This window comes from Tachysurus vachellii, chromosome 4 (assembly GCF_030014155.1).
Source record: "Tachysurus vachellii isolate PV-2020 chromosome 4, HZAU_Pvac_v1, whole genome shotgun sequence".
Classification (NCBI taxonomy): Eukaryota; Metazoa; Chordata; class Actinopteri; order Siluriformes; family Bagridae; genus Tachysurus; species Tachysurus vachellii.
This window is the reverse complement of record NC_083463.1, coordinates 4,569,614-4,588,447: the sequence shown is the minus strand read 5'-3', so window position 1 is coordinate 4,588,447 and position 18,834 is coordinate 4,569,614. Positions and strand designations below refer to the sequence as shown.

Here is an 18,834-nt window from a genome sequence, read left to right as displayed (position 1 = left end):
CTCAGTGGCAAGGCACCGGGGGTGGATGAGATCCGCCCTGAGTACCTCAAGTCTCTGGATGTTGTGGGGCTGTCTTGGTTGACACGCCTCTGCAACATCGCGTGGCGGCTGGGGACAGTGCCTCTGGACTGGCAGACTGGGGTGGTGGTCCCTCTGTTTAAGAAGGGGGACCGCAGGGTGTGTTCCAACTACAGGGGGATCACACTCCTCAGCCTCCCCGGAAAAGTCTATGCCAGGGTACTGGAGAGGAGAATTCGGCCGATAGTCGAACCTCGGATTCAGGAGGAACAATGCGGGTTTCGTCCCGCTCGTGGAACACTGGACCATCTCTATACCCTCACCAGGTTGCTGGAGGGTTCATGGGAGTTTGCCCAACCAGTCCACATGTGCTTTGTGGATCTGGAGAAGGCATTCGACTGTGTCCCTCGTGGTGATCTGTGGGGGGTGCTCTGGGAGTATGGGGTCCGGGGCCCTCTGCTAAGGGCTGTCCGGTCCCTATATGACTGGAGCAGGAGTTTGGTTCGCATTGCCGGCAGTAAGTCAGACTTGTTCCCGGTGCATGTTGGACTCCGGCAGGGCTGCCCTTTGTCACCGGCAGTTGTCATTGTGCCCTTGTCATTGTGGCAGTGCAACAATGACATTCACAGATTAAGTTGTGGCATAAAATATATAAAAATAAATTATGTTTTCCAGTGTCAAAACCGGGGGCACGGTGGCTTAGTGATTAGCACGTTCGCCTCACACCTCCAGGGTTGGGGGTTCGATTCCCGCCTCCGCCTTATGTGTGGGGAGTTTGCATGTTCTCCCCGTGCCTCTGGGGTTTCCTCCGGGTACTCCGGTTTCCTCCCCTGGTCCAAAGACATGCATGGTAGGTTGATTGGCATCTCTGGAAAATTGTCCGTAGTGTGTGATTGCGTGAGTGAATGAGTGTGTGTGCCCTGCGATGGGTTGGCACTCCATCCAGGGTGTATCCTGCCTTGATGCCCAATGACGCCTGAGATAGGCACAGGCTCCCCGTGACCCGAGGTAGTTCGGAAAAGCGGTAGAAGATGAATGAATGAATGAATGAATGAATGAAGTGTCAAAACCTTAATTTATTATTGATGAACATAATACAAGTTAAGAGTTTCAGATAGATCAGGCAAATCAGGCAAATTATAAAGGATTAACATACAGTGGAATAATGCAATCATGCAAATTAGCTCAGAATCTAATCAGGTAGAAACTATGCGGTTGGATCTTTTTAAAAAATAAAGAAAATCCAACATTTTCACTAAAATAAACCAAAATACATAATTAATGTAACTGTTATCTCTTAATTAAAATGTAATCTCTTTTAAAGACAATTTACTGGCTCTACATGTAACAAATATGTCATCACATATTGGTTTTGGTGAAGAAGAAGAAGAAGAAGAAGAAGAAGAAGAAGAAGAAGAAGAAGAAGAAGAAGAAGAAATAATAGAAATAATATCTGAACAAAATTGTAGAGATCCAGTGCCACATGCTTGGAGCATTAATCATGATCCAATAATCTATCCACATACAGCAGAGTAAGTGACTGAAGTATAGTCATATAACACCTCATCATTAACTATTGGAGCTGCATCATTAATAGCATTGCTGTAAAAAATCACTGTTGTGTAAATCAGACTTTCAGCATATTTCATTTCTTCATAGTCACACTGTAAGAAAATCCTGAAAACAAAGGGAAATAGAATTTATATTTATATACACACACTCACATTTTCTTATTTCTATCATTTCATGTGCAACTGAACACACACTGATGAAGATAATTACCTCTGGTCATTTCCTGATTCTTGGTCACAATGCTTGCCAACAGAAGCTGCTGCTGCTGCAAAAATGTAGTCAAATAAACAATAGTACTTGGTCTTGTTTAAATTTTTTATTAGAGATTTTATCATGACTTATGAAACTTTATAGATTTGCTATAAAGGTACAGAATATTTGCTGAATAATAATTTATTGTGAACTTGGACAGACACTTCAGTAAATATTCACATTGTGGATTTTGTGTGGCAAATATGAGCAGTAACCAAAGCTCAGTGTCGAATCCTGGACTGTGGGGATCTGAGGCAGCAAAGCATCACTGTAGTACCCAATGATGAACCTCAACATGTTTAACATTTAACATGTGGTGTGTGTGTGTGTGTGTGTGTGTGTGTGTGTGTGTGTGTATACCTTGCATACTGCAATTCTTTTGCAAAGCCACAGTGAGGATTATGGTTCCAATCAGAAGCAACAGCAGAATTACAGACACACTGATAACAGTGGAAGCTGGAAATCCTGGAAGAGAAACAAACAGACATTCACTTTATCAGATGGTATCAGATTAATCAAGTATTGATAGTTAGACTATGTGCATCTGAGCAGAATCACCTGCTGGAGGAGAAGCTGGAGTAGTCCAAGATTTGTTTGTATATGTGAGACGAAGAAGTGGGGATGATGATGATGATGATGATGATGCTGATGATGCTGATGATGCTGATGATGAAGGGCGTGTTGGCTTTGAGGTTGAAACTGGGATATATGGATCTAATTCAGTAAGATAATGAATGACATTAAGTGAGTGAATCTAGTGTATGACTGACAGCAGTACAGATGCAACACAACTACATAACTACATTATTACACTGTATGTGTGGAACTTCAGAAATACTGACTGCTGTTAGCTGACAAAATCAGCAGTTACAGGTTGATGTGAGCAATTGCTCTGTTGCTTTTAATACATCTAAGTCACAGAAAGTGTAGTGAAGCAAAAACACACACATGCAAAGGAAGAACTGATTTGAGCCTAATAAAAATCTACTCATCACATCTGAGTCTAAAAAACAGAAGTCTAAAGATTAAAGGATAATATCAAGTAGGTCACTTTAGTTCATTGTGGTAAAAAGCTTGTTTCTGAAAAAATAACTGCTATATTTGTACTCATTATTCTTCTATTCAGAACTGCTAATAATATCACAGATTAGTCTTAGTTAGGATGTGTACTGAGCCTGTGCTTCAAAACAAAGAATCTGTTATATCAGAAAAGTTAACACAGTGTGTGTCCATGTCTCTACAAACTCACCAGTGACTGTCAGGTTGATCCGTGTGAAATAAATCCTGTATCCATGATCAGATGTCCAGGCTTTTTCAGCTCCACACCAGTATTCAGAGTCCTGCTTAGTTACATCTCTAATACTCACAGTGAAGGTTTGTTTTGCTCTGTCATCATACAGGGATAATTTCCCAGTAGTTACATTTTTTTTAACAGAGACCTTATAAAAACAAGCAAAATCTTGCGTCCTCCCCCTGCAGAGAAACTTGGGGTCACTCCTGAGGGATTGTGGGTATTTACATCTGACAGTTAAATCTCCTCCTACATGGACAGTCTTACTGATGGACTTCTCATAGGACAGATCTGCAAACCAATCAGATCAGTTTATATGTGTATTTGTGTCCTAGCTCCAATAAACAACACTCATGCAGTTCTACAGTGTATTTGCATAGAAATATGACCACATGTTTCTTCTGCTTAAAACACATAATTAATGCTCCTCACCTTCTGTTACATTCAGTGTCATTACAGTGTAGATCTCCAGTTTACCAAACACAACACCACCACATGTGTATGTTCCAGTGTCCTCTATATTCAGCTCTCTGATAAACACACTGAAGAATCCTGCACTTCTGTTGTCATGAATTGAGAATCTGCCATCATGTGACCATTCACTGTTTGGTTTTGTTTGTTTTTGATTAAAACACCACTGATGTGTTCCGATCTTACAGAATGTTTTTGATTTGTCTTTATATTCATCCTCATGTCTGCATTTGATGTTAATTCTTCCCCCTGCATATGCAGTCACTTCTCTAGAGACCAAGGACCCTGTTAGGAGCAAGTTCAAAATCAAATCATGGTCAACTCAATTAATCACTAACTACTGTATGTATATGATGATCAATTAAGTCATATATGCAGTCCTTTTGCTCTGATGATCAATTACAGGTTATTTGTTATTAGTTTTCATACAAAGTGGACAATATTTAAATGATTTTTTTTTAAAAAAGCATTTTTGGAATTTAAATTTAAAATTGACAGAAATAGTTTATCAGCCTTGTACAAGAGAAAAATGGAGAAATAATTATTATTGGGATTGAGAATTCTCTTTAAATGACACTTTTTTGTATAGAAAGTAAATATAGAAATCAAAGTACAGTTACTTTGTATTTTCCACATCTCTTAATGACACTAGATCTTTGTACAGAAGGCAGTTTTGGGACACTCACCTTGCTTTACCTTCACTTCCACCGGTGTGTAAATGTCTATATCTAAAGTTCTATTAACTCCACACTGGTACGTCCCAGTGTCCTGTACAGTGAGCTCTCTGATCATCACCCAGAACTCTGATGATTTGGTGTCATCAAACAGTGAGAATCTTCCTGAATTTACCCACTGGTTTTTATCTCCTGTCTTTATTTGTTCAGAACAGCCTGGCATTGAACCCTTACAGAAATGTTTTTGGTTATATCTGTATTCTGTATCATACTTGCACTTGATAAGGATTCCTCCTCCTGAATATCCTGTTACTTCCTTTGAGGCTCCTCCATCTAACAAAACACCAAAAATCCATCTAAGAAAACCTTCCTTCATGTAACACTGCTGCTGTTAGTGAGGATTATTTTAAAGTGCATTTCTTTACCTGACATCAGACAGAGGGTGAAGATGAGGAGGATCTTCATCCTGAGTTCACTGTCACAGATCTCTACACCAACTCTCCTTCAGAAAGATATTAAAGCTCCTGTTCTGTTACACACTGTTACTGTCTCTGTCCTGCTCTATGAATGTGTTGTGTCTTTATCTGTGTCTTACCCATAAAGTGATGCTACACCCACTTCCCCTTCTATCTGTGCGAGAAATAGCTGAACAGGAAGTGTGTCTAAAATATGTGTGAACTTCATAAGCACTTTACAAATGCTTTCAAATTTCAAAAACAAAAGGAGCTCCTGATTAGTTACAGTGTGTAATCAGTCATATGAAGGTGTTTGAGTGTTTAAGATTAGCATTCTGCATGTGTGCATCTTTCCCTGTGTCAGATATATTTCTTCTTAATTAACCATTATTAACTTTAATAAACATATATATTAATCCATGTCAGTGTGTACTGCTGTAAAGAAGGAAAACTCTACTCCCCTCTAGAGCACAAGGAGTGTAACACAGTAAGAAAATTAAACTGAATGATTAGAGAGCAGGACTTTGTCTGTATTGTAGATATTTCTGTTGCTGATTTGGGAAAACACTTCCTTAACTTAACCTAACTTAACTTAATTAAGTAATCCCATATCCCTGTTTTATTACCAGTTTGTTGGATGTTTAGATCTCATGTATTCAACCTCTGTTTTTGATCCCTGACTCCCATGTTTTTGCCTGTGCTTGTTTATGTCTGTTTTCTTATCATCCAACCTCTGCTTCTTAATTGGATTTTTGTTAATGTTTTTCATTGTTTGACACGGTATTTACTAAAGACTGCTCCATCTGCACTTGCATCCTCCTCCGTGTCTCACTTTGTGACAGAGATCAGAGAACAACTCTGCTCTGTGGCAGCCACAATGTATCCATGGATCCGGGATCAATGTTTCAGACTGCATCAGCTCCACACCATATTCAACAGAGTCAATAAGCTATGAGCAGCACTGTGTCTGAATTGTAGGCGTTTCTGGCACTTTGGAAGAACACATTTAGATATTAAAATATTTAGAATTTCTGAGATCAGCTTCAGGGGGGCACGGTGGCTTAGTGATTAGCACGTTCGCTTCACACCTCCAGGGTTGGGGGTTCGATTCCCGCCTCCGCCTTGTGTGTGTGGAGTTTGCATGTTCTCCCCGTGCCTCTGGGGTTTCCTCCGGGTACTCCGGTTTCCTCCCCCGGTCCAAAGACATGCATGGTAGGTTGATTGGCATCTCTGGAAAATTGTCCGTAGTGTGTGAGTGTGTGAGTGAATGAGAGTGTGTGTGTGTGTGTGCCCTGCGATGGGTTGGCACTCCGTCCAGGGTGTATCCTGCCTTGATGCCCGATGACGCCTGAGATAGGCACAGGCTCCCCGTGACCCGAGGTAGTTCGGATAAGCGGTAGAAAATGAGTGAGATGAGTGAGATGAGAGAGATCAGCTTCCTGCATGGAAATTTTTCTACTGTCTGTTTTTGAATGCTGGGGTGTAACAATATTTGTATCTCAACAAAACAATATTGTGTGTCATTCTGAAAAGGTGTATGCTAAAGGCTATAAATTGTAATATTACCAAATATTGTTTATTCTGAAGAGTTTTGCTATCTCAGTGGTGTATTTTACATATATCCAAGCTGTTCTTAAAACCTTTTTAGACGACAAGACATACATGACTTTCCCTCATAATGTTAAACTGTATTTTCACCAAGAAAAAGCTTGACCATGGAGAATAACTGTTTCTCCCTAGACTTATTGAAAGTGAGCTAAAAAGTGTAGACTGATAAACACAAGCTCAGCTAAAATTTCAATTTGTCTCCTGAGTCATCCCCAACATCTTCACAAACCAGGATGTACAGTGGTACTGAAACACTGGGCATGGGGAAGATTCGGATATCATCATGGAATGAAAGACGAAAACACCATGTACACTTATGCACACAAGACCTAATTACTGTTTGGCTTTATAATCTACAGTTACAGAAGTGTAACAATTTGTAATTTCACTATCTGGTGTCACCCAGAAAAGGACAAGGCTGCTTTCTACTTCCTTCCAAGTTTCTTCCTCATATTTTGTATTTTTTTCATTGACGGTGTTTTCTCAGACTTATATACAGTATCTCACAGTACACCACTCACATTTTTGTAAATGTTTCATTATAACTTTTCATCTAACAACACTGAAAAAATGACACTGTGCTACAATGTAAAGTAGTGAGTGTACAGCTTGTATGACAGAGAAAATTTGCTGTCCCCTCAAAATAACTCAAGCCACACACCGCCATTAATGTCTACACCGCTGGTCACAAAAGTGAGTACACCCCAATTGAAATTGTCCAAATTGGGCCCAATTATCCATTTTCTCTCCCCGTGACTCCTTAGTGTTACAAGGTCTCAGGTGTGAATGAAAGTGAAAGTGAAAGTGACGTGACATACGGCTAAGTATGGTGACCCATACTCAGAATTTGTTCTCTGCATTTAACCCATCCAAAGTGCACACACACAGCAGTGAACACACAAACCGTGAACACACACCCGGAGCAGTGGGCAGCCATTTTTATGCTGCGGCGCCCAGGGAGCAGTTGGGGGGATTTTGGTGCCTTGCTCAAGGGCACCTCAGTCGTGGCCGGCCCGAGACTCGAACCCCCAACCTTAGGGTTAGTCAGACTCCCTAACCACTAGGCCACGACTTCCCAATGGGGAGCAGGTGTGGCCAAAACACAAATTGGGCTCAAAGTGTCAATATTTTGTGTGGCCACCATTATTTTCCAGCACTGCCTTAACCCTCTTGGGCATGGAGATCACCAGAGCATTGCAGGTTGCGACTGGATTCCTCTTCCACTCCTCCATGATGACATCACAGAACTGATGAATGTTAGAGACCTTGTGCTCCTGCCCCTTTCGTTTGAAGATGACCCACAGATGCTCAGTAGGGTTTAGATCTGGAGACATGCTTGGCCAGTCTATCACCTTTACCCTCAGTTCCTGTAGCAAGGCAGTGGTCGTTTTGGGGATGTGTTTGTCGTCATTATCATGTTGGAATACTGCCCTTCAGCCCAGTCTCCAAAGGGAGGGGATCACACCCTGCTTCAGTATTGTATGTCACAGAATATGTTGGCATCCAGCTCAATAAACTGTAGCTCCCCAGTGCCAGCAGCACTCATGCAGACCCAGACCATGACATTCCCACCACCATGATTGACTGTAGGCAAGACACACTTGTCTTTGTACTCCTCACCTGGTTGCCGCCACTCACATTTGATACCATCTGAACCAAATAGGTTTATTTTGGTCTCATCAGATCACAGGACATGGTAATCCATGTCCTTTGTCTACTTGTCTTCAGAAAACTGTTTGCAGGCTTTCTTGAGCATCATCTCTAGAAGAGGCCATGCAGACTATTTTAATGCAGTGTGTGGTGTATGATTTGAGCATCGACAGGCTGACCCTTCACCCCTTCAAGCTCTGCAACAATATTGGCAGCATTCATACGTTCATTTCCCAATCACAACCTCTGGATATAATGCTGACCACGTGCTTGGCAATCTTCTTATAGCCTACACCATCTTTATGTAGAGCAGCAATTCTTTTATTCAGATCCTCAGAGAGTTCTGAGAGAGTGAGAGCGATAACACCAATTTAACACACCTGCTCCACATTCACACCTGAGAACTTGTAACATTAACGAGTCACATGACACCGGGGAGAGAAAATGGCTAATTGTGCCCAATTTGGACATTTTCACTTAGGGGTGTGCCCACTTTTGTGGCCAGCGGTTAAGACATTAGTGGCTGTGTGTTGAGTTATTTTGAGGGGACAGCATATTTTCACTGTTATACAAGCTGAACACTCACTACTTTACATTGTAGCAAAGGGTCATTTCTTCAGTGTTGTCAAATGAAAAGGTAGAATAAAATACTTAGAAAAATGTGAGGGGTGTACTTACTTCTGTGAGATACTGTATATACACTGCGATGGTAGAGCATGCACTGCTGCCTTTCAGTTGTTGGGCTCAAAAGCTCCATCACACCAGAGAGATGTTAGAGGCTTGCACATAGAAGCTGCACAAAGGGATCGACAGCAGATCTATAACCAGCTGTCGCCAACCAAGGGAATTTTTGCCGGGGAGACAAAGTGCTGCTCCTCATCACAAACACCAAATTCCTGGCAATGTGGCAGGGCCCATACACAAATGTATCATGTTAATCTGTTAAATGGATGGAACCTGCTTTTGCGGTGTCTGCCTTAGCTATTGCCCACAACATGTACATCCTAATTTCTGCTAAGCTGCTTCGTGTATACACAAACAAACAAACAAACAAACATAATCCTTCATAATTAAAAACACAAGAAATTTATTGAAATACAGAATCAGAGATATTTTACTGTGTAGCCTCCTGGCAGAAACCTCAGAACTTAACAGTGCCTAATTACTACATTGATCATTTTACAAAGCAAAATTTTAAATGATTCAGTTGCATGTGTGCTTCTTTATGAATCATTACAATTAGATGCAATTACAAAGTGATAAAATATAACCACAGCAAAATAACCCACAGTGTGCTATTATGAAAGAGAACAACACCAAATGCTACCAAAGCAGTGTGCTAGGCTTTACAGAATTTGTACTGTCTTGCTTTAAAGCATGGAAAAGAAAGGAAGGCTAATTGGCCATGGGCTTGGAGCTTTCTTTTTAGTCAAATAGTGACTCTGTATCACCACCATAACTTTGCATATCTTTACTGGAACCTTCCATTCACAGTGCAGTCATGGCTCCACATATACAGTAGTGTGGATGTAGAACAGAAGAACAAGAAAAGGTATGCACCCGCACCCTCGACTGGTTCCATCATCTCTCAGGGTAAGAGGCAGGTATACTACAAGATTCTTCTCTGTTCTAGCACGGTGGTGGAATGGACTTCCCCTAGAGGTCCGGACAGTTGAGTCACTGGTTATTTTCAAACAGCGGTTGAAGACCTACTTATTCAGGAAACACTTCAACTAGCACTTCTTTCCCTATCTTTTGCATTTATTTAAAAAAAAACAAAAAAAAACACTTTTGTAACTTGAACAATGTTTTAAGCTCATGGTATCTTAAGTATGTAACCTAGTGAGCCAGCATTAATGTATCCAATGATAGAGATTTAAGCACTTATGTAAGTCGCTCTGGATAAATGCTGTAAATGTAAATGTATATAAATACAGAGTAGAATATCTGCCCCAATTACAAAGCCCTGATTAATAATCTAGTGAAAATGTACATGACTGAGTGTGTCATAGTCACACAAATGCTCTTTCTTATTAAAGATAATCTCTGGAACTGTATCATTGGAGCTGGTGGTGTTAGTGTTTAAACTCACTGCTGTGTAAGTCAGATCTTCAGCAGATTTCTCAGATGACTCCTGAGCAGCACCGCCTGGGGTATCAGAGAGATCTGTGGGTAACTGAGCTGTGGAGTAGACGTCCTGATCAGGAGGGATTGTGGGTAGTTCAGCAATAGAGTAAACGTTGGAATTACAGGAGCTTGTGGGGAACTTTGTGTTGGAATATACGGTTTGGGAAGGCTCAGAGGGGATTGTGGGTAATTGAGCAGAAGCATAGAGTGTGAAAATCGCAGCATCTGATGCGGAAAGTCTTCTGGTATTTTTAACTTCCTCATTCTCACAGAAAACAGAGAGGAACAAACACAAAATTATTTTAATGTTTATTTCCATTTTTTTTAAAGACGGTTTTTGTTTTGATTATACAAACATCCACCGGTGACAATTACCTCTTGGTTGTTTCCTGAGCAATGAACAGAACTTTTGTCTATAGGTGATTTTCCTGATGAAAGAAGGAGTCAGAAGTTATTATTACTGTTGATGTTTTTAGGTTGAGATTTTGTGTTACATTTATGTTATTTATAAATCTATAATAATCTAATATACTACTAATATATTAATAATTATTCTATATTCCCTTCAGTGTTTGTAGATGGCTTGATTTTATTTTCCCTGTCATATTTATTTCAGACCTACATTTTTACAATATAATTTAAATACAGTTCTGTTTAATACTCTTACAGAGTAAACTGTGTATATGACTGAACACCAGACCCTGGATGTGAGGCATGAAATGAATAATATGAAACCTGTTAAATATTTTATAATATTTTAATGTACCTTGCATCTTGTGCCAAAAAAAAACAAAGGAAACTGAGACTCCAAACAGAAGCAGCACTAGCAGGCATACAGACACAGAGATCACAGTGGAAGAAGGAAATTCTGAAAGAGAACCAAACGCACAATTATATCTAAAATACAGAAGTCAGAAGGTTAACAGATAATATTAGTTACATATGACTTCATTTACTTAAAATAAGAACATCTGCTCTATTAAAGCACACATTATTGTTCTATTGTTCATTGTTCTATCACTAAATCATTTCCATTTAATTTCTACACAAGGTTTAACATTGAGCACAAAGCAGGTCTACAGACATACTTTGTTTTAATTCAGTATATGAATTATACATTTTAAATATAAACTGCTAATAATATCATAGACTAGTCTTTGGTTAGGATGTGTACTGATTATTTGATTCAACACAAATCCTCTGTAATGTCAGAAATGTTAAAGCAGTGTGTCTCCATGTTTAAAAACTCACCATGTTGATTTATCAGGTTAATCAGTGTAACTGTCAGGTTGATCTGTGTGAAATAAACCTTGTATCCGTTATCACTTGCCCAGGCTTTTTCCGCTCCGCACCAGTATTCACCAGAGTCCTGCTCAGTTACATCTCTAATACTCACAGTGAAGTTTTGTTTTGCTCTGTCATCATACAGAGATATTTTCCCCTTATTTACAGACTTTCCATTTTCTTCAACAGTTGTATTATAATAACAAGCATCTTGCCACCTCGTCTTGCAGAGAAACTTGGGGTCACTACTGAGGAATTTTGGGTAATTACAGGTGACAGTCAAATCTTCTCCTACATTAACAGTCTTACTGATGAACTTCTCATGGGACAGATCTGCAAATCAACCAATCAGATAATTTTGTGTGTGTCTATTTATGTTAGACAATTATGCAGTCAGGTTACAGTAAAGTACATACAAGTACAATCACAACATGCTTCTCCTGCTAAAATACATTTCTATTTATTCAATCTACTCACCTTCTGTTACATTCAGCTTTACTGCAGTGTAGATCGCCGGTTTATCAAACACAACAACACCACATGCGTATTTTCCAGTGTCCCCTATAATCAGCTCTGTGATAAACACACTGAAGAATCCTGCACTTCTGTTGTCATGAATTGAGAATCTGCCATCATGTGACCATTCACTGTTCGGTTTTGTTTGTTTTTGATTAAAACACCTTTGATGTGTTCCGATCTTACAGAATGATTTTGATAGGTTTTTATATTCATCATCATATCTGCACTTGATGTTGATTCCTCCACCTGCATATGCAGTCACTGAGACCAATGATCCTGTTAGGAGCAAGTTCAAATCATGATCAGTGAAATAAAACTTAAAAAAAATCAATTAAGTAATGACATTAAAAAAAAAAAAAAAAAAAAACTTAAGATAATGTTTGCTGCTAATTTTATGACTATGCACATGATTCAATTTTATCTAAATCAGTGGACAAACTCCTATTTAATAGAGGCAAAGGTCAGCTATCAGACTGATCTGTCTGTAGAACAATCAGAATAAAAATGTAGGGGAAAAAATAAATAAAAATAAATAAAAATTACACACACACACACACACACTTTGCAAATCTCAGCCCTGAATTTACTGGTATTAATTTCAGGAAGTAAACAATGATTAACAGGAAACAGGTAAGTTTAATACGGAGGTGCAGAGACGGGTTTGGATTTAATTTGAAATTTGAAATAATAATCTAGAATCAATGTTAAAATGGACTGATTGTTTAATCAGTCATCCAAAAGAAAAATACAGATTAAATCATGATCTCATTATTTGAAAGTCATAGAAAAAAATGTAAAGTGTAAAAAAAAAAGAAAAATTAAATGTATATAAGGATAGTATTGAAGTAATATTTCTTAGTATCTTGTATTTCTGCTAATGACACTAGAGCTTTGTAAAAATAAACAGAAGGCAGTGGTGGGAGACTCACCTTGCTTTACCTTCAGTTCCACCGGTGTGTAAATGTCTGTATCTAAAGTTCTATCAACTCCACAGTGGTACGTCCCAGTGTCCTGTACAGTGAGCTCTCTGATCATCACCCAGAACTCTGATGATCTGGTGTCATCAAACAATGAGAATCTTCCTGAATTTACCCACTGGTTTTTAGCTCCTGTCTTTATTTTCTCAGAACAGACTGACAATGAACTCTTACAGAAATATTTTTTGTTATATCTGTATTCTGTATCATACTTGCACTTGATAAGGATTCCTCTTCCTGAATATCCTGTTACTTCCTTTGCGGCTCCTCCATCTAACAAAACACCAAAAATCCATCTGAGTAAAACCTTCCTTCATGTCACACTGCTGCTGTTAGTGAGGATTATTTTGAAGTGCATTTCTTTACCTGAGATCAGACAGAGGGTGAAGATGAGGAGGATCTTCATCCTGAGTTCACTCTCACAGATCTCTACACCAACTCTCCTTCAGAAAGATATTAAAGCTCTGTCCTGCTTTGTGAAGGTGTCGTGTTCTCATTTGCATCTTAACCACAATTTGATGTAGTAATAACTTCCCCTTAGCTTTAATTACAAAGAGCTGTACAGGAAGTGTATGTGTGAACTGCATAAACAATAGAAATGCTTTCAAATTTCTGGCACAAAAATGAGCTTCTGGTTACAGTGTGTAAACAATCATATAATGGTGTTTGAGTTTAATATTAGCATTCTGCTTGTGTGCATTTTTTTCTGAGTTGTGAGTTTTATTTTTCCTCACAGTGCTGCAGGATTAACTTTACTGAGAATATTATTACTCCATCAGAGACTTACATTCCTCACTCTTGTAACCGTTACATTTTTTTAATTTTCTATATTTAAATGGAAGATTATAAGTGTAGCCCTGATATGGATATTAATGAAGTTATATGTGAATGTGTCCTTTTAAGAGTTATGGGGAAAGTAAACAAGTTTGTTTATTGTGAACTAGTTTAATATATTGTGATCTGGTGTTTTTGCCCAGCAGGACTGTTCTGTGATTTGTGAATGGTTCCCTTTGCTGAAATGATCAACCGTGTCCAGGATGAATCTGAGAACATTGTTTGCCTTGACCAAGGACATACAGGTTGATAGGTTTTAGTTGGGTCTTACGAGTGAAGGGATTTGTTGTTTCATAGGCCACAATGTGCCCAAGACACCTCTTAGTCCTGAAGCAGGTTGGTGGTTTGTCTGACTGGTGTGTGTTGTATATTCTTTTACTGATTAACATAATTGTTTACCGCTGCTCAGAGTCTCGTTGCCTGTATGCACTCTGCTGGGGATAGATCTACATGGACAGGCCGGTGACCCATGTTACTGCTGTCGATGAGGCCGCCTGGAACTGTCTTTAAAATACCAGCTACTGTTGCTCGAATCACTTCATGATTGGGTCTTCTTCAGTTAACTTTTGAAGACCTCGGCAGTGTTGGGTCTGTGGTGAACTCGAAAACTGTGCTTATCCATTAGTTTCTCAGAAGCTCCTAGTTGCTTAATTCCACTCAACATTATTTACATTTTACATTACATTTGAGTCTTCATCTGATATCTTCATCATCAGGACGACAATAATTAAACACGGGGAATAAAAAAAAACAGCCCAAACAACAATACTAGCATAGTACGTGCTTGTTTAATCGATCAGGCATACTTGCCAGAATATGAGTACAGATATGAGATCACATATATGAGTACATTGAGCCGACATACATTATATATATGAGTAAATTGAGCCGACATATGACATATATATGAGTACATTGAGCCGACATATGACATGATATATATGAGTACATTGAGCAGTATCAGTGAGCAGGATCATTAACAAAAGAGTGTGTAGAGAACTGAGTGCACTTTGCTACATCTCATTTGGGGAACGTAGCTAATCAAACCCACACCCAAATGTCGCTGGAGATCACTTTCACATTTTATAGAATAATTAGAATATTCATTGATTCATCACTATCATTTGCATATCATACTATTTTATATGTAGAAGGAAGATTTCTCTAAAGAAACAGAAAATTTGATCAGAATTAACTACAATATAACTGATTACTTAGAATCTTGTCATATTTCAATAGTAAAAACTTTTTAGACATTTACTAAATAATATACATTCTATAGTATACTTTTATTTGAGAGAAGCATCACATACATACAGTATTCTTATACAGTGGTTTAATGATGGCCTCAGATTTGTTGCAGTTTTATTTAGCAACACTATATGCACTAACTTTACCCACTAACTTATTCTCTTTCAGGTTCTCTTTTAAATCCAGTCGTGTATTTATTAATCTATAGCGTGTTGGTTGTTTTGTTCTCTCTTCTGGATTCATCTGGAACAGACATCTGGAACAGACTCAGTGTCACTGAACCCCCTGCTGAATATGTATTTGAATAAATTGAGGTTAACAGTGACAATACACACATTCACTTGTTCATTGAGAGCTATTGTATGCAGCCTTGTTAGCATGTTTGGGAACTTTTGCAAAACAGTAACTTGAGTTTAGGACTGAACACTAGAATAATGATGCAGCAACTTTGCCAGTTTCACTAGCATTATGAATTAGTCATACTAAACAAGTCAAACATGTTGTTGTGAACATCATGTGCCGTGTGTGATTGGGTACCTTTAGTTATGCGTCTCTTTTGTAGAGTCAGAATGAGGATTATAATTCCAATCAGAAGCAGCAGCAGAATTACAGACACAGTGATCACAGTGAAAGCTGGAAATACTGGAAGAGAAACAGACAGACAGTCACTTTAACCTACAAGCTGATCATTCATAAGGGATCAGAGTCATCAGTTACTGTATGTATTTAGACTATGCATCTGAGCAGACTATGCATCTGACTATGCATGAAGATGCTGCTGACGGTGGTCCTGGTGCTGCTGCTGACTGTGGTGGTGGTGGGAGTGGTTTTATTTGTGATGATGATGACGATGGAGATCTGAGTAAAATCTGAGCTGGATTTGAGCCTGAAATGTTTAGTTGGATAATTAAAAGACATGAAGTAAAAGAATCTAATATTGGTACAGATATTTGAGTTTGAGTGTTTAATATACAGATGCAACACTACATTATACAGTTTGTCTGTGCAGACCTACAGAAAGACTGACTGCTTTTTATATATGAAACAAATAAGTTCAGAAATTAAGTTATGTTTAATAAAATTGAATGACACAGGGACAAAGTATTGAAAATGCTTACTGAAATGTATTAATACTTTGTACAAAAGCCTTTGATAATGACAGCTTCAAACTAGTCGCATGCACAAACAGTCATGAAAGCTCGAAGGATCCATGGGCCTCTTCTATGAACTCTGATCGATTTTGTTTATTGGATTCAGGTAAGGTGATTGTCTGAACCATTTTAGCCACTTTATTTTCTTTCTCTAAAACCAATTGAGAGTTTCCTTGGCTGTGTGTTCAGGATTATTGTCTTGCTAAAATGTCCCTTGTTTCATCTTCTTCACCCTAGTAGTAGATGACAGCAGATATTTTTTATCAAGAATGTCTCAGTACGTTTTTAAATACATCCTTCCTTTAATTATATGAAGTTTGCCAGCGCTATACATAATCTTTGTATGGATTACTTGGGTTGTTACTGACATCTGCTGAAAATTTAATGTCAACAACATCTTTATAAATATATATACTGAGAAAAAAGTTGATGTGTTCAAAACTTATTTTACCCGCCGTATTATTTAGTCTGAAAGGACATAAGTCAGACTTTTAGCAGATAATATTCACTAACTGCCAATAATATCACACACTAGTCTTAAAATATCATGATAATATTTTAAAACGGGGGTCTTAGTGGTTAGCACGTTCGCCTCACACCTCCAGGGTTGGGGGTTCGATTCCCGCCTCCGCCTTGCGTGTGTGGAGTTTGAATGTTCTCCCCGTGCCTCGGGGGTTTCCTCCGGGTCCAAAGACATGCATGGTAGGTTGATTGGAATCTCTGGAAAATTCTCCATAGTGTGTGATTGCGTGAGTGAATGAGAGTGTGTGTGTGCCCAGCGATGGGTTGGCACTCCGTCCAGCGTGTACCCTGCCTTGATGCCTGATGACGCCTGAGATAGGCACAGGCTGCCCGTGACCCGAGGTAGTTCGGATAAGCGGTAGAAAATGAGTGAATGAATGAATGAATGAATGAATGAATATTTTAAAAGTATATTTAAGGACTGTACTGAAATATGTTTACTTGATACTTTGTATTTTCAGTGCTTTAGAGGTTTTTTGTATAGTTTTATTTTTTTGGAAGATAAAAAGAAAGACTTTGGTGAGAGACACAACCCCTTTTACCAAATTTCTATCAGTTCCACAAGTTTCAGTGTCCTCTAAAGTGAGTTCTCTGATCATCACCCTGAGCTGATTTGGTGTCATAAAACAATGAGAATTTAACAGAATTTACCAATTTGTTCTTATGTTTTTATTTTGTCAACACAGCCTGCCCATGAACCCTTACAGAAATATTTTGGGGTTTGAGTATATTCTGTATCGTACTCACTGGTGGTAAGGACTCCTTCTCCTGAAGACATCCTTTCATCTGTTACTGATCCTCCACCTAGCAAAAAAACAAACATCTCCACATTTAAAAAACATTAAATCCATCTGAGCAAAATTTCCTTCATGTAATGCTTCTGATGATAGTGAGTTTTATTTTGAAGTGCATTTCTTTACCCTAGATCATACCTGCCCAGGAACCCTTACAGAAATATTTTGGGGTTTGAGTATATTCTGTATCATACTCACTGGTGATAAGGACTCCTTCTCCTGAAGACATCCTTTCATCTGTTACTGATCCTCCACCTAACAAAAGACCAAAAATCTCCACATTTAAACATTAAATCCATCTGAGCAAAACCTTCCTTCATGTAATGCGTCTGATGATAGTGAGTTTTATTTTGAAGTGCATTTCTTTACCCTAGATCATACCTGCCCAGGAACCCTTACAGAAATATTTTGGGGTTTGAGTATATTCTGTATCATACTCACTGGTGATAAGGACTCCTTCTCCTGAAGACATCCTTTCATCTGTTACTGATCCTCCACCTAACAAAAGACCAAAAATCTCCATATTTAAACAACATTAAATCCATCTGAGCAAAACCTTCCTTCATGTAATGCTTCTGATGATAGTGAGTTTTATTTTCAAGTGCATTTCCCTACCTGAGATCAGACAGAGTGTGAAGATGAGGAGGATCTTCATCCTGAGTTCACTCTCACAGATTTCTACACCAACTCCACTTCAGAAAGATACCAAAGTTTTGTAACTCCTGCTCCTGTTCTGTTACACACTGGTATTGTCTCTGTCTCTGTCCTTCTGTGTGAATATATTGTGTCTTCATTTACATTTTAACAAGACATTATTGCAGTACTAACTTCCCTTTATCTTTTATTGGAATATGCATTGCAAAAATGCAATGCAAATGATTTCAGATTTTCAACACAAAAATAAGTCTCTGGTCACATACCGTGTGCAGTCAAGTGTACATTTACAGCATTTGGCAGACACCCTTAACCAGAGCGACTTACATTTTATTCTCATTTTATACAACTGAGCAATTGAGGGTTAAGGGCCTTGTTCAGGGGCTCAGCTTGATGGACCTGTAATTCAAACTCTCCATGCAATAGTCCAACACCGTAGCACCTAATCTAAAACACCCCAATCATATGAAGATGTTTGAGTGTTAAATATTAGCATTCTGCATGTGAGCATCTTTTTCCCATGTGATTTTATTTTTACTCTCAGCTCTCCAGTATTAACTTTACTGAGGATATTTATTACTCCACATAACTGTGAACTGCTCTACTGTCATCTACAGCACAAGGAATGTGAAAGAAAGATACATACAGTTAAATCTGAAAAATACAGCATTAACCATGGAGGAATAAAAATGTTTATGTATAAAAATGTTTACCACCTTCCCTGCTGTCT

General features: G+C 38.7%; 2 protein-coding genes across 4 annotated transcripts; both read right to left on the bottom strand.

The window, feature by feature from the left end:
- Positions 1 to 1,337: 1,337 nt before the first annotated feature.
- Positions 1,338 to 13,377, bottom strand: LOC132844241 (polymeric immunoglobulin receptor-like). Of its 3 annotated transcripts, none has more exons than XM_060867476.1 (8): positions 13,265 to 13,357; positions 4,291 to 4,611; positions 3,566 to 3,889; positions 3,092 to 3,424; positions 2,401 to 2,541; positions 2,203 to 2,307; positions 1,801 to 1,855; positions 1,338 to 1,695 (listed from the first exon to the last, which is right to left on the bottom strand). In XM_060867476.1, exons 1-8 carry the CDS (start codon positions 13,302 to 13,304, stop codon positions 1,533 to 1,535), a joined length of 1,482 nt encoding a protein of 493 aa, XP_060723459.1. In that variant the 5' UTR covers positions 13,305 to 13,357; the 3' UTR covers positions 1,338 to 1,532. The 3 variants fall into 3 exon arrangements, with proteins under 3 accessions (XP_060723459.1, XP_060723458.1, XP_060723457.1); XM_060867475.1 differs by lacking the exons at positions 1,338 to 1,695; positions 1,801 to 1,855; positions 2,203 to 2,307; ... (2 more) ...; positions 3,566 to 3,889; positions 4,291 to 4,611 and adding exons at positions 9,059 to 9,647; positions 10,084 to 10,383; positions 10,494 to 10,546; ... (2 more) ...; positions 11,880 to 12,197; positions 12,851 to 13,171 and having other exon boundaries at positions 13,265 to 13,377; XM_060867474.1 differs by lacking the exons at positions 1,338 to 1,695; positions 1,801 to 1,855; positions 2,203 to 2,307; ... (2 more) ...; positions 3,566 to 3,889; positions 4,291 to 4,611 and adding exons at positions 9,059 to 10,383; positions 10,494 to 10,546; positions 10,885 to 10,986; ... (1 more) ...; positions 11,880 to 12,197; positions 12,851 to 13,171 and having other exon boundaries at positions 13,265 to 13,377.
- A 1,808-nt stretch (positions 13,378 to 15,185) lies between these two features.
- LOC132844085 (autotransporter CRAC-like) lies at positions 15,186 to 18,272 on the bottom strand. Its single transcript, XM_060867248.1, has 6 exons — positions 18,066 to 18,272; positions 17,892 to 17,948; positions 17,649 to 17,705; positions 17,404 to 17,460; positions 15,521 to 15,625; positions 15,186 to 15,271 (listed from the first exon to the last, which is right to left on the bottom strand). Exons 1-6 carry the CDS (start codon positions 18,103 to 18,105, stop codon positions 15,186 to 15,188), a joined length of 402 nt encoding a protein of 133 aa, XP_060723231.1. The 5' UTR covers positions 18,106 to 18,272.
- Between the last annotated feature and the right edge of the window lie 562 nt (positions 18,273 to 18,834).